Genomic DNA, 13,415 nt, shown 5'->3' on the forward strand with positions numbered 1-13,415 from the left:
GAAAACTCGATGATTTATACAGCTGACACAACAGGAGTGATAACCAATAATGTATCCCATAATACATATATGCAGACTTTGCGAGATGGACATATTTCTCATTAAATCAGTCAGTCATTTATTTTCCAGCTAACACAACTCATTCTTATTAAATATGGATACAATCTTTAATAGCAAGTGAAGGTTAGCATACTCTCTTGAAATAGCACCTTATGTAGAAGTGTTGAAGTCGTAGCATGGAAACTGTAGACCCATCTCAATCAAAGTTGACGTACTCTGCTCACCCACTGACTTACTGAACACAGGCTGAATTTCACACATCCAAACATATCCTTCTAATCACCTTTTCATAATATTTCCATTGCAATAAAAATACACTGAGATGGCCAAAGTTCCAACCTCAAAAACATGTGCGAAACGAGAAAAATTTTAAAACTCAGTCACCAATTTTAACTCAGTCATCTATCAACGACACACGTTATTGTAAACACCTTCAGACTCAGCCCAGCTGCTATATATCTATTCCGCATTTGAACTTTACCCAAAATGCAGCTGGCTGTCCTTTGCCCATTGCAGGTATTTGGCAGAGATGGAAGGTCCAGGTGCAGAAAGTACAAATCCAGACCAAGGTTTTGTTTCAACCAAGTAGTTGGTTGACTCTTTATACTTACCTGGTTGGTGGAAACAAAACCATGGCCTGGATTTGTACTTTCTGCACTTGGACTTTCCACCAATGGTTGTTGTTAGCTTCTATATAATTTACCCATCTACAGTATCATACCTAGATGATGTATGGATTATGAATGTCTCTGAAATGTGTCTTAGTTTCTTGGTGTAATACATACAGGTCCTCAGAGGCAAGTATGGACCACTATGCACACTTGGTAAGAAAAGACTAATGTACTGAACCACACATTTCTTTTCTGAGAAAGCTTATAATCAGATCAAAGACTCCATTTTAGCACAAAGCAGTCATACCAAAAAATAACAGTGTACTGTATATGAAACAATAAAGGTTAAGCATTGGTTTAAAACGTGAAGAAAATGGTTTCTGGATATTTTTTTGACACTAAGACACTAAGAAATGTGTTTGGTTGAATTTAAGCAACATGGTGTACTACATTCATTTCATTATATAAATACTGTTAAAACACAGTTTTTAGGCTGATCTAATACCCATCGCTTTGCAGAGGGCGACATCGTGTGGACAGGACAGATATTGCAAGATAAAGACTGCAATATCCCGTTTAAAGAATGTAACTTAACTGAATGAGAGCTAATTAGAATGTACATGCACAAATCCCTTTGGACAATTAGACAGTGTCATTTACATGCACAGTCCTAAGTTTAATGTACTTGCGTAGCTTAGTGGGTCAGACCTACGTGCTCATGATTTGAAGGTTGTTGGTCCGAATCCTGTCACCTGCAGAGTGACGACTGCAGTTTGGGCTGAACCCCAACTGATACAGGGATGCTGGCAGACCCTGAGCTGTGACCCCAAAACTGCCATGAAGGGCAAGATGGTAACCGCCTTACTAGAAAGAGAAATGTCATATCGTCATGTCATTGTCATTATATATGAAACACAGATGAACATTGTTTTCTTCTCATCAATATAAAAGCCAATCACCCTGTTAAAGATGATCTTAAACTGAAAAATAAAAGACCCTAATATATATATATATACACACACACACACATCATAGGATTTATCATTTAAAAAAAAACTAAACGAATCCACTGCCACTTCAGAGTTTTTAAAAATATTAATATAAATATTTAACGTGGTTGGATCAAGGCTTGAACACTAGCATCAGAAAGCAAAACCCAAGGTCACTGACTTTTTCCTATCACGTGAACTTATATGTCTATGAAATTTAATTGACCATTCATATAATTAGTGCAATGAGAAAAGAAATAAAACGTAGTGTGTCTGCTCCTGCGTTTCCTTTAACCATAACTTTGTGTAATGTTGCACTCTTTGTTCATGGGTTTTGTCTTGAAAGGGTCTTTTTAAACAAATAATTTTCAAAAACAATGATTTCCAATTGGAGCTTTCATAGAAGTACACGTTTTACTTATATTTCATGTTAAAATATTCTTTAAAATGAAAAACAAAGCAGAAAGGCATGCACGCATTTTATCCATATGATGACTACTAACCATATACTACTACGCGTTCCTTTGCTATGAACTACTCGTCCCAGAGTGCAATGCTACAGAGAACAGCCAGATGGAAAAAAAAGCAATTTAAATGTATATGTCGTTTTCGTATTTTTAGTATAATTTGACTTAGTATTTAGAATTTAAGAATAAGAAGTCGGTACCGAAATATACAGCAGACATTTAATATAATAAATTACAGTGTAACCTTTGACCCCAAGATGGCTGCGCCCACGGTAGTGTCATGCAGTCCTAGTCGGACTTTGATGAAGTACGCTGCTGTACGCTTAAGGCTAAGCAGAAAGATCCAGAATTGAAGTAACCATTTAAATGCATATTATACAACAAAACCCCAGTCTGTCATCCTAAGGAGATGCGTAAGGTTGGAAAAGGTCCAGAGTATCTACTCGCAAGATTACTGACTAGTAATCGCGGTTGACAGACTACTGTGGATTTACCTGCCGAACTCCAAGATGCGTCTGCCATTAATAACATATCAAGGGCTTGGGTTCCCTTTAGTCGAACGTCTTTTGGATTTAAGGACATGCAAAATACGAAGGAAGCAGTTATACAGCACGACCTTCACTTTAATTAGGCATCGCTGGATGAGAAACATACCTTCAATATGTGCTTTCACCTCCAAGCAGTTCAGCACACAATCAGAAAAGGTAAATTATGGAGGCTCAGTAATGTATGGTTACAGCTGGTGTCATTTTTTCGAATTTAAAGGGTACCTCTTTAAGTGTATATATAGATGTTTTCGATTTTTAATGGTAAACTGTATGCTTATCGAATGTGTTTTCCTCTTCAGGATAAAATTGATATGTCCAAATTTCCCGTCGAAAACATAAGAAATTTCAGCATCATCGCCCACGTTGACCATGGTAAAAGCACTTTGGCTGACAGATTATTGGAGTTAACAGGTATGTTGTGCTAATTAATGAACTTAATGTAAGGACATTTCAGACGAATGTCAGCAGTTATTTAATAAATGGGGAAAAAATACAGCACCCCTGGCTTAGAACACTGATATTCCTGTTATTGCAGGAGCCATTGCTAAGACAGACCGCAACAAGCAAGTGTTGGACAAGCTGCAGGTGGAGAGAGAGAGAGGGATCACCGTGAAGGCCCAGACAGCCTCTCTGTTCTATACTCACCAAGGCCAGACATATTTACTCAACCTCATTGACACGCCTGTGAGTTCTGCCCACTCTGTGTTTTGCCAGGCATTACAATATTATATGTTTTATGTAACATATTTTATATATTTTATTATTCGTATATGTGAGGGTGTGGGGAAAACAGTTGCCATTTGTTTTTATTTAGTGTTCATACCTTCATAATATGTTCTCTCATATCCCCCAGTTTTTTTGTTTTTTAACTACGTTAAGATTGATTTTGGGTGTATTTCTCTTATGCAGGGTCATGTTGACTTCAGCTATGAAGTTTCCAGGTCGATCTCTGCATGCCAGGGGGTTCTGCTGATAGTCGATGCAAATCAGGTAAGATTTATTTTCTTTTGTGGTCAAATGGGCAAATCTGTCTCCACATTTGTTTATTATAGAACATATTCGAACAATGTAACAAACAGAATCTGTTAGATTCCCTTTTAAACAATTATTTTGGGATACTATTGAAAATTGTTCTTATACAGCTGCACGTCACATCAGACATGACGTTGACTGCTGTTTGGTTGACTGCTGTTAATTAAACTAATGATGCGCATGTGATTGTTGTGTCCAATCAATTTGAAGGGGATTCAAGCACAGACAGTGGCCAATTTCTACTTGGCCTTTGAAGCTCATCTGAGTATCATACCCATTGTAAATAAGGTATGTGTCAGCTTGCTGTTTGTACACTTACTGTAGTGTAAATTAGTTATCCTACTTTTCTGAAAGAAAGTAGTTCCCATTTGCATTTCTTTGTTTGCTATGTTCTTATGGCCAAAAGTTCTGTAGATTTGTGTTTAATTTTTCTCTCTGCATAATATTTTAGATTGATTTGAAAAATGCTGACCCAGAAGGAGTCGAAACACAGATTGAAAAAGTGTTTGAAATTCCAAAAGAAGACTGCATACGGGTATAAATCTTCAGGCCGACCAGAGCAAATAGTGTGTGGTTTCATGGTACTTGATAAACTCAATGACTCCCTCTGTTCTCAGATTTCAGCCAAATTAGGCACAAATGTTGAACGAGTGCTGGAAGAAATCGTCAATAGAATTCCTCCGTAAGCTTGGTTATTCTTCTTCAAACCCCTGAATTCCCCAGATAAATTGATTACATTTAATTTAACACACAGATGCATGTTATTAATATGCATTATAGATTATTCTTTACAATTATGCATTATACAATATATATATTTTTTTTGAACTATTGTTTTTATGCTAATGTTCTTATTGTGTGCTCCCTTAAAGTTCTTGAAGTTACCACTGACGTGCAAGGATATTTAGACAAATCTGAACCATAAATACAAACCAGAGCTTTGGTGATATGTTGTTATGGTTTGTATGGTTTACACACACACAGAGTAATAGTGTTTGTCCAGTGCTGATGCTTGTCAGTATATGTGCCTATATTTAAAATCTTTCATTTCCCTCCCCCCATCTCAGTCCCAAGGCTAAGACAGATGACCCCTTTAAAGCGCTGGTCTTTGACTCTACCTTCGACCACTACAGAGGAGTGGTGGCCAGTATCGCCGTGTTTGGGGGGCAGGTGCGTAAAGGGGACAGAATCATGTCAGCACACCTGGGCAAGGTGTATGAGGTCAACGAGCTGGGAATTCTGAGGCCAGACGAGCACCCTACAGATAGACTGTAAGTTTGCCATGAGCTCTGGGGCACTTTGGCTGTGATCGGCATGGCTGACCGTAACAATGTTTTATTGATTAAGTACTTCAATTGCATAAAAATGGATCCAGATCTTCCTTCATAATCCTAATAATACCAAAGTTGTCTGTACTGAGCTTTGTACATTATTAAAAAAATAAAACCAGTCCTTATTGAACAGTAATCTATTGTTATGTTAGCCCAGATGTTTGGCTTCATGTGAGTAGACTTGTTGCCCTGCAGGCTCGCTGGGCAGGTGGGTTACATGATTGCAGGGATGAAGGAGGTGAAGGAGGCTCAGATTGGGGACACCCTGTTTCTCCAGAAGCATCCCGTCGAACCCCTGCCGGGATTTAAACCCGCGAAAGCGATGGTGTTTGCCGGTATGTATCACAAGCGCGATGACTGCACTTGGCTCTGTAAGAGATGACCAGTTGCGGATGTACAAGTCGGTTAAGGTGAGATGCCTGCCTCTCATTCCGCTTCTCCCTGGCCAGGCATGTATCCGACAGACCAGTCGGAGTATAACTCCCTGCGCAGTGCGGTGGAGAGACTGACGCTTAACGACTCCAGTGTGACGGTACAGAGGGATAGTAGCCATGCCCTGGGAGCCGGCTGGAGGTAGGGATCTGTCTGAAAAAGGTTTCACGTTGTGATGTCCGAGTCACTCCTGGCAGTGATGTCAGAGCATGCGCTGATTAGCACGATACTTTGGGTGTTCTCGCACTAGGTGATCCGTACCGTACCTCAGCACGATTCACCCCCAAATCCAGTTTATTCGATTAGCCTAATCGCTCCATACCGTGTTCAGGCCCACTTGAAGAGGCGGGCCCGATCACAGTTAGTAAGTATCACAATACTGGTACTGCAACAATTATGGAAAAAGTTAAGTATTTTTCATGGTAAATATTGCACTTGCGCATTTAAATTGCTACTGTTTAAATTTTCATTAATTAATTTTAATTAAGCTTCACTCCACTACTGCACATACCCTAATATTGCCAAGAATCGCATTATGATCGCTCTGATTCATTCAGTTGCAAGAAGAATGATAATACACTTTATAAACTGAATGGAATGTATGTCCTCCACGGATTGTTATGTACGTCTGCCTTATCGTTATTAAAAATGCATGCAGGAGGGACAGAGCATTGCATGTAAGCAGAGTATTGGGGGCTGGGGGGGCGATCACTATTTTGAGACGGCATTGCGCTGACGAATGGGAGAAAAAAACCCGCGGGCATGTAAAACGTATTTCTGCCGTGGTCAGACTCATCACCATTACTCTCCGCTGTAAAAAATAAATACATAAATAAGGGATCGGGTAATATGAGAGAAGCCCCCATAAATAAGGGATCGGGTAATATGAGAGAAGCCCCCATAAAGTTTACAGCAGTTTCTTTTGCTTTCTGCTGTTCATCTGCTCAGTAAACATATATAAAAATTCCCCACAGCACATTATGCTCGATTGATTAACTGATTGATTAACAGCGTAGCATAACATCCTGTAGGTATAGATGCTAGTATGATGATGTTAACGTAGCCTGTTTGCTGTATTATAAAGTCCCTTACATAAATCACTTGACGCTAAGCCGATAATTTTTAACTAGCTGATATTTTAGTAGCTTCACGTATTTTTATGCACAACACTTAGAGCAGGTAAATCAAGTTTGTATGATGCATGCAATTCCGACTTAGTATAGACCTAGGGTATAATTGAGTTTCGGCAATGGTTCGGACATACTGAGTCCATGATTCTGATTCGAGTTTTAACAGTGTTTGCAATAGTGTAATTAGTACTGGTACTAAGGAGTTGTAATACCGAACAGCTTTAAAAATTTGGTACCATTTCAGTACCAGTACCCCATATAACATATAATTTCCGTGCTGCATACTGGATAAATCTTTGTGTGTCATCGTGCCCAAAACTTCTCCAAGTTAGTCACACAATGAGGACATTAATCATGAATTCCATTGTGCACTTTTCTTCCTATGTCATCTTCAACACAAAAAGTTCCACGGGGGTGATGAAAGTGTGCTCAGGCCAGGATCGTTAAGCGCGATATGAGCACAGACCAGTAGGGGGTGATCATGCTTGGGCACAGTACAAGGCAACTGGGCCAAGTGCGAGTACAGTCTTGAAGTCATGCATTGGGTGCATTTTTTTTATTATCTCCATCTACAGGCTGGGTTTTTTGGGGCTGCTGCACATGGAGGTGTTCAACCAGCGTCTGGAGCAGGAGTACAACGCCTCGGTCATCGTGACGACGCCCACCGTCCCGTACAAAGCCATCCTCTCATCGGCCAAGCTCATCAAGGCAGGCGCCCATCCTCGGGGGGAGCTGCTGCGCATTACCTCCACTCAAACCCCTGTAAACAATCACCCTGATCATCTTCTCTGATCTAATACAGGAATATGGGGAGAAAGAGATCACCATCATAAACCCAGCCCAGTTTCCTGACCGCTCCGTGGTATCGGAGTATCTGGAACCCATGGTATTGGGGACCATCATCACTCCTGATGAGTACATTGGCAAAATCATGACCCTGTGCCAGGTGTCTACACAGGGGTCTCCTTGGGATTTTGGGTTGCATGGAATGACTATGGTTTAAGTTTACTAACCTAGTAGCCCTGATGAGCATGGATGCGCGGCCATCACAAGGCACACATGGACACAATCACATACTCATTGGGCGATACTGAGATGCCAGTTTATCGCACTTCCATGTCTGAGGTTTTCTGGAAGCCAGCCTACTCAGGAAATGTGCAAAGGGGACCATGAAAATTCCACACACTGCCCTGAAAGTATAATATCAGGATACACATGCACCGTGCATTATTTTGCTGGCTGATTAAGCACATTTACTCTGCGTTAAACCCAAAAAACCAGCCAGTTAAGTTCACACCAGTAAATAGTTTTGTCTGATGCATTCTCTCAGAATCACAGGGCCATCCAGAAGAACATGTTGTACATTGATGACAAGCGTGTGATGATGAAGTACCTCTTTCCCCTGAATGAAGTCATCGTGGACTTTTACGATCACCTAAAGTCGCTGTCTTCTGGATACGGCAGGCAAGATGCCACTTCTGTTTTCAACATTTACTAATTCTGTCACCTTACATATTAGCATAGTCACTGATCTCAAATTATATTTTCCCTGAAATCAAGAACTAAGTTTGAATCAAGTACAGTCACTCCTCAGTTAATGTCCCCTGTTTAACGACGGCGCAGACTTACGACCAGCTCTCGAATGCTGCACGAGAACTTTGGTCGTGGAAACAGCAGCGCAGAATCTCAGCGTCACCCTTTCTCAGTCTGTCTCATTCTCACAGTCGCACAGCATTCATTATATTACCTCCCACATATTTAAAAATAAATGTATAAATAAAATGTCAAAAATGGTGCAAAGGTGACATTAAAACAATATCTAAAGTTGGTCGACACAAATCCTCTACCAGTACAGTATGCTTGAAATACTGGTAAAGGACGGCTCGTCATTAATTGACTAGTCGTAGGAACGGAACTCGGTCGTCAAGTGAGCAGTGTCTGTATTGAATTGTATTGGTGATTGATAAAGAGGAAAACGGGTTTAATTACAATGGCATGTATGATTGTTTATGATGATTGCTCTTCGTAGCTTTGACTATGAAGAAGCAGGCTACCAGCCAGCAGACCTCATAAAGATGGACATCTTGCTGAATGGGAAACCAGTCGAGGAGCTGATCACTGTTGTCCACAAGTAAGGCTTCCACGAGATCGCTTTCAAGTCAGAAGAATCGAACTATGTAGGATTAGCGGAAAGCTGTCACCAGATTTGAAATAAAAATGTCAGACTGCTGTTTGTAGCCTTGAGACAGATACCAGTTCAGTAAAAAAAAATGTAGCTGTATCGTAGATAGAGTGGAATAAAATATTTGGTACTGTAAACAAACTATGATTCTGGTGACCCAAGACAGAATTAAAAAGACCGGATTCTGATGAACCTTTTTAAAAGGAACCGGAAACTGTAACCTCAGTCTGTAAACATTTTTTTGTTTCTAGAGATAAGGCATACTCTGCTGGCAAAGCCTTGTGTGAAAGGCTGAAAGACTGCATACCCAGGCAGCTGTTTGAGATAGCTGTACAGGCAGCCATCGGGAGCAAGATCATCGCAAGGGAAACGTGAGTATTTGTATATACACAATGCATATCGATGTGTACATACACTAGTGTTTTACCGTTTTTGGAATGGGTGATGCACGGGTTAAATAACTATGATTTATTTGTAGCAAATGAATGCAATTACAGGTTTATTCACTTACCAGCAAAAGTTGCCAGTCAAATTAGTAAGAGGTTGTCTGTTCATACTATGAGTGAATCTGCACAAGAATTACATTTGGACTTTTGTATGTTTTTTTTTCTCCATAATATAGTCAAAACTAATCTATATGCCCTCCAACAGCATCAAAGCCTATCGGAAGAATGTTCTTGCGAAATGTGTAAGTATGGTTCCTTCTTAATGATCTAGCTCTTCTGGAGAGCTGGATACCATCCTCTGTCCAAGGCAGTGAGTGGTGATATGTTTTCCCTAGTATGGGGGTGACATTACTCGGAAAATGAAGCTGCTGAAGAAACAGGCAGAGGGAAAAAAGAAGATGAGAATGATTGGGAATGTGGAAGTCCCCAGAGACGCCTTCATCAATGTCCTAAAGAGAAAGGACAAGTAAAGAAGTGGGTTCTAGCACAGAGCGAGTCCATAAAGAAATTCTCTAATTTTCACACCAAAGTGGAGACTAGATGGTCTGATGATACTTGAAGCTGAAGATCAACATGTAAATAAACAGTATTGGTAAAATACAAGAATTCTTTTTTATTGTAAGGACAGCTCAGTGGTCAGGCGCAATCAGCGAATGACATTCTCTGTGTCATGCAGCCTAATTGGCCAAAAGTCAACACAAGGAAGGCCATGAAAAAGGGGTGGAGGAGAGAGGATTACAAAAAACGCAAATGGTCCCCTGTGTGCTCAGAGAAGATTAAACAGGTACACATGCACAATGTTGGTAACAATATCTCCCATTTCACTTGCTTACTGTGGTCTCATCATGAACACAGAGGAAAGGCAAGAGTCTTACCTCCCAGGAATAGAATTAGCAAAATGTAAGACAGATATCAAATGCTGTTGTGTGCAGTATATTAAACAGGAATGACCAGACTGCACCAGCTTAGGAGCGTAGAGTAAATGACCTCACCATGACACTGAGCACCATGATACTGAGCACAGTGCAAGAAGGTTAATGGTAATATGCCAGGGTATGGACATACAGTACTGACGCCTCAGCACGTCCTGTTACAGAGAAAGGTGATGGAGTGTGGAGACCCAGTTCTGACAATCTGAACCAGTAACAGATGTGTAGTGCACGAGCCCTACCACTGGCTAAGTATGTTGAGGTCTAGCTGAAGAGTTGGACCTACAAAGAGATTATAAATGAAAACATACCAACTTGCTAAATGTCTTTTTTTGAACTAAATGTAGAAAGATGTGCAAGTCTGAGCCTCAAACAGATCTCAGCACCTTCACAGTGACTGAAGGAGTCCCTTCTACAGTACAGAATCGTTTGTGTTGACAAAGTGACTGATATGCATAGGTCATAATGCGCCTTCAGACGTCTATAGAGTGTTTCCCATTGGCCAGCCTTAGGTGCACTTCTTCAGTCTTTGTAGGCCCTGATGCTGTGGAGAGGATCCACCAACTTGTTGTGCACGTGCATCAGCCCTTAAGGAAGAATGACAATCAAGGTAGGTGGAAATTCTTTTAAAAAAAATATTAACTACATTCTTATCTACACTCAATTTTTAACTTAATATTGACCATCGGAACCTTGAAAGGGGAACGAGACTTTGAACCTGCAAAGAAATTCTATATATTGAGTCCTTTAAAAAAAGAAAACAAACTTCAATTGGAAATAGAACAAAACACGGGGATTATTTCATGAGTTTTGTCAATTATGCCCTTTGTCTTCTCACCTTGAAAATACTTGACGGTCTTGACTCTAAGTTCAAGGGTTGCATCCTCATCGCATACAAAGATGGTCCTTGGGTGCTGCTGGAAGGCAGAGACTGTCCACATATGATTCACTCCCTCCTCTATGGCCTTATACAGGGCAAACGCTTTGTGGGCTCCTGTGATCAGGATCAGAACCTTGGGGGGGGGGGGGTACACTGTTTACATGCAACAAAACTATTTGCAAAGAGAACAGCCTTATCTAGACCAGCTTCCATTGCAGGAAACTGCGTCTTAAATATTTGAAGCATGTATAAAGGAGCACAGTAGGGGCATGGATACCCTGGCAGATTCAGGGGGCCCAGCACTTTACTGGGGCCACAGTAGGGGCATGGATACCCTGGCAGATTCAGGGGGCCCAGCACTTTACAGGAGTAAGGTGACATTTTGTTCTAGGGTCCATAATTTCTACCTAAGCTCCTGCATGTGGAAACAAAGGGCAATATTACCATCCCTCCTGGGAAGTGAACCCAAACCCTAGAGTTGACAAGTTCCATGCCTTTATATTACACCTGTTGCTCGAAACGTTTATCAAAACAAGTAAAATAGTTTTACCTCTCTAGCATCCATCACTGTTCCGACCCCCACAGTCAAAGTCATAGTGGGGACTTTGGATAGATCATTCCCAAAGAAACGGGCATTAGCAAGTATGGTATCCTGAGCCAGAGTCTTCACTCGAGTCCTGGACACAAGGCTGGAACCAGGCTCATTAAAGGCAATGTGCCCATCAGGTCCAATACCTGCAAAGCACATGTCACACTAAGGGCCAGCAGAAAGCTAAGCAGGCAGTACATTTTGTTTAACTGCACAACTAATGCTGAAATCCATGGGCTGTAGAAGGTGACAAATAAGACAGTTTCATCATGTGACTCTAAAAATCAACATTCAACCTGGAATACGCCATGACTAACCCAACTGCAACCTGGTTTATTAATGATTTGAAACCTAAAACTCGCCTCCAACGAACAGCTCTATCCCTCTGGCATCTGCAATCTTCTGCTCAAACAGCTCGCATTCCTTCTGCAGGTCTGCGGCGTTGCCATCCAGGATGTGGGCATTCGCGGGATCAATGTCTATATACTTGAAGAAGTTGTTCCACATATAGGAGTGGTAGCTCTCTGGGTGGTCTCTGGGTAGCCCTGAGAGAGAGAAGGGAAGACTTTTCTTTGACATATTGCACAATGAGGTACTACTTTAGAGATTAAAGAACTAAGAAAAACCTAAAACCACATTTTTTTTTTAAATGCTTTACTTCAAAAGACATAGTATCTGCATGAGTCAGAATGAAGGGTGAGTCACGTAAATCTGACAGTGAGCAACCTGCACTTTGAAATGAGCTTAATAACAGATCCCTCTACATCCTCTTTCCACACCCTATGAGTCTATTCCTGAAAATTTGCTGACACACCAGTTTTCCCCCCTTCCTGTACCACAGCAGCTGTGGTCAGCACATTAAAACTTACCAACATACTCATCCATGTTGAAAGTTTTAACATATTTGAAAGACATATCCCCATTTTTGTGGTATTCGATTAACTTTTTGTAACAGCCAAGCGGGGTGCTTCCTGGGGGGGGGGGGGGGGAAAGGTACAATTTTTTAAATAATCATTAAATCTAGATTTAAAAAAAAAAGTTAGATCAGTTATTTGGTAAGCTACATTAAACAATGTCCACTCTTTTACCTGTAGGTAAACCTAGTGTAAAGTACCTATCGGCACTAGGCTTGAATTGGACAATGCGATTCCTGATGTACTTGGCTGCCCATTCACTGGCCAGGTCGTAATTGTCAAGAATTACCAGCCTCATTTTTCTTTATTCTTACAGCCAGCTGCTGGTGGAACGGAGTAAGAAAGCTGGAGATACAACGCATTCACATAAATCCGTTACATTACAAGGTTTGAAAACGCACACCAACTAGCTAGTCATTCAGCGAAATATACAAGTTATCTAAGTTAACAGGTTCCTATCAAAATTCAGAGGTCTCAATTGTAAGGACAAAAGATAAGGCTATTAAAATATTTGCAAATGCAATCACATTAACAGAGATCCCCGCGCAAACACTTACATGAGCCGCTTTCTTCCGGCTTTCCTGCCAACAAGCGGAGAAGAAAACATTCGCTCACGTGATAAACTTCCAGTCACGTGTCACCGGGCGATGCTTTCATTGGCTCGTTCACAAACTTTCTGCTCGCAATTTAAATGGTAGTATGTATGTAATCATTACACCAATTATAATAATAAAACCCAACGTTTTTTAGCATCGAAAATTTGTAGCGTGATTCATACTTATTAAAATCCCCGTGATGCTATTGAGTGAATATTTTTTAAAGATATTTGCGAACGTGGGAAGTTTGTAATGAAACATGATTTGCATTATCTTTTA

At 40.7% G+C, this 13,415-nt stretch overlaps 2 protein-coding genes across 4 annotated transcripts; one reads left to right on the forward strand and one right to left on the reverse strand.

The window, feature by feature from the left end:
* Nucleotides 1-2,386: 2,386 nt before the first annotated feature.
* guf1 (GTP binding elongation factor GUF1) lies at nucleotides 2,387-9,904 on the forward strand. 2 transcript variants are annotated; one of them, XM_023822218.2, is made up of 17 exons: nucleotides 2,387-2,831; nucleotides 2,975-3,086; nucleotides 3,211-3,359; nucleotides 3,585-3,665; nucleotides 3,918-3,995; nucleotides 4,159-4,242; nucleotides 4,325-4,389; nucleotides 4,775-4,978; nucleotides 5,234-5,373; nucleotides 5,488-5,611; nucleotides 7,176-7,308; nucleotides 7,403-7,546; nucleotides 7,931-8,064; nucleotides 8,630-8,731; nucleotides 9,034-9,153; nucleotides 9,434-9,470; nucleotides 9,564-9,904. In XM_023822218.2, exons 1-17 carry the CDS (start codon nucleotides 2,637-2,639, stop codon nucleotides 9,696-9,698), a joined length of 2,037 nt encoding a protein of 678 aa, XP_023677986.1. In that variant the 5' UTR covers nucleotides 2,387-2,636; the 3' UTR covers nucleotides 9,699-9,904. The 2 variants fall into 2 exon arrangements, with proteins under 2 accessions (XP_023677986.1, XP_023677987.1); XM_023822219.2 differs by having other exon boundaries at nucleotides 7,403-7,486.
* gnpda2 (glucosamine-6-phosphate deaminase 2) lies at nucleotides 9,822-13,214 on the reverse strand. Of its 2 annotated transcripts, XM_023822221.2 has the most exons (7): nucleotides 13,098-13,214; nucleotides 12,715-12,885; nucleotides 12,496-12,597; nucleotides 11,989-12,171; nucleotides 11,588-11,772; nucleotides 10,996-11,170; nucleotides 9,822-10,744 (listed from the first exon to the last, which is right to left on the reverse strand). In XM_023822221.2, the coding sequence occupies exons 2-7, from the start codon at nucleotides 12,836-12,838 to the stop codon at nucleotides 10,680-10,682; spliced, it is 834 nt and encodes a 277-aa protein (XP_023677989.1). In that variant the 5' UTR covers nucleotides 12,839-12,885; nucleotides 13,098-13,214; the 3' UTR covers nucleotides 9,822-10,679. The 2 variants fall into 2 exon arrangements, with proteins under 2 accessions (XP_023677989.1, XP_023677990.1); XM_023822222.2 differs by lacking the exon at nucleotides 12,496-12,597.
* Nucleotides 13,215-13,415: the final 201 nt, after the last annotated feature.

Source organism: Paramormyrops kingsleyae, chromosome 12 (assembly GCF_048594095.1).
Source record: "Paramormyrops kingsleyae isolate MSU_618 chromosome 12, PKINGS_0.4, whole genome shotgun sequence".
Taxonomy (NCBI): Eukaryota; Metazoa; Chordata; class Actinopteri; order Osteoglossiformes; family Mormyridae; genus Paramormyrops; species Paramormyrops kingsleyae.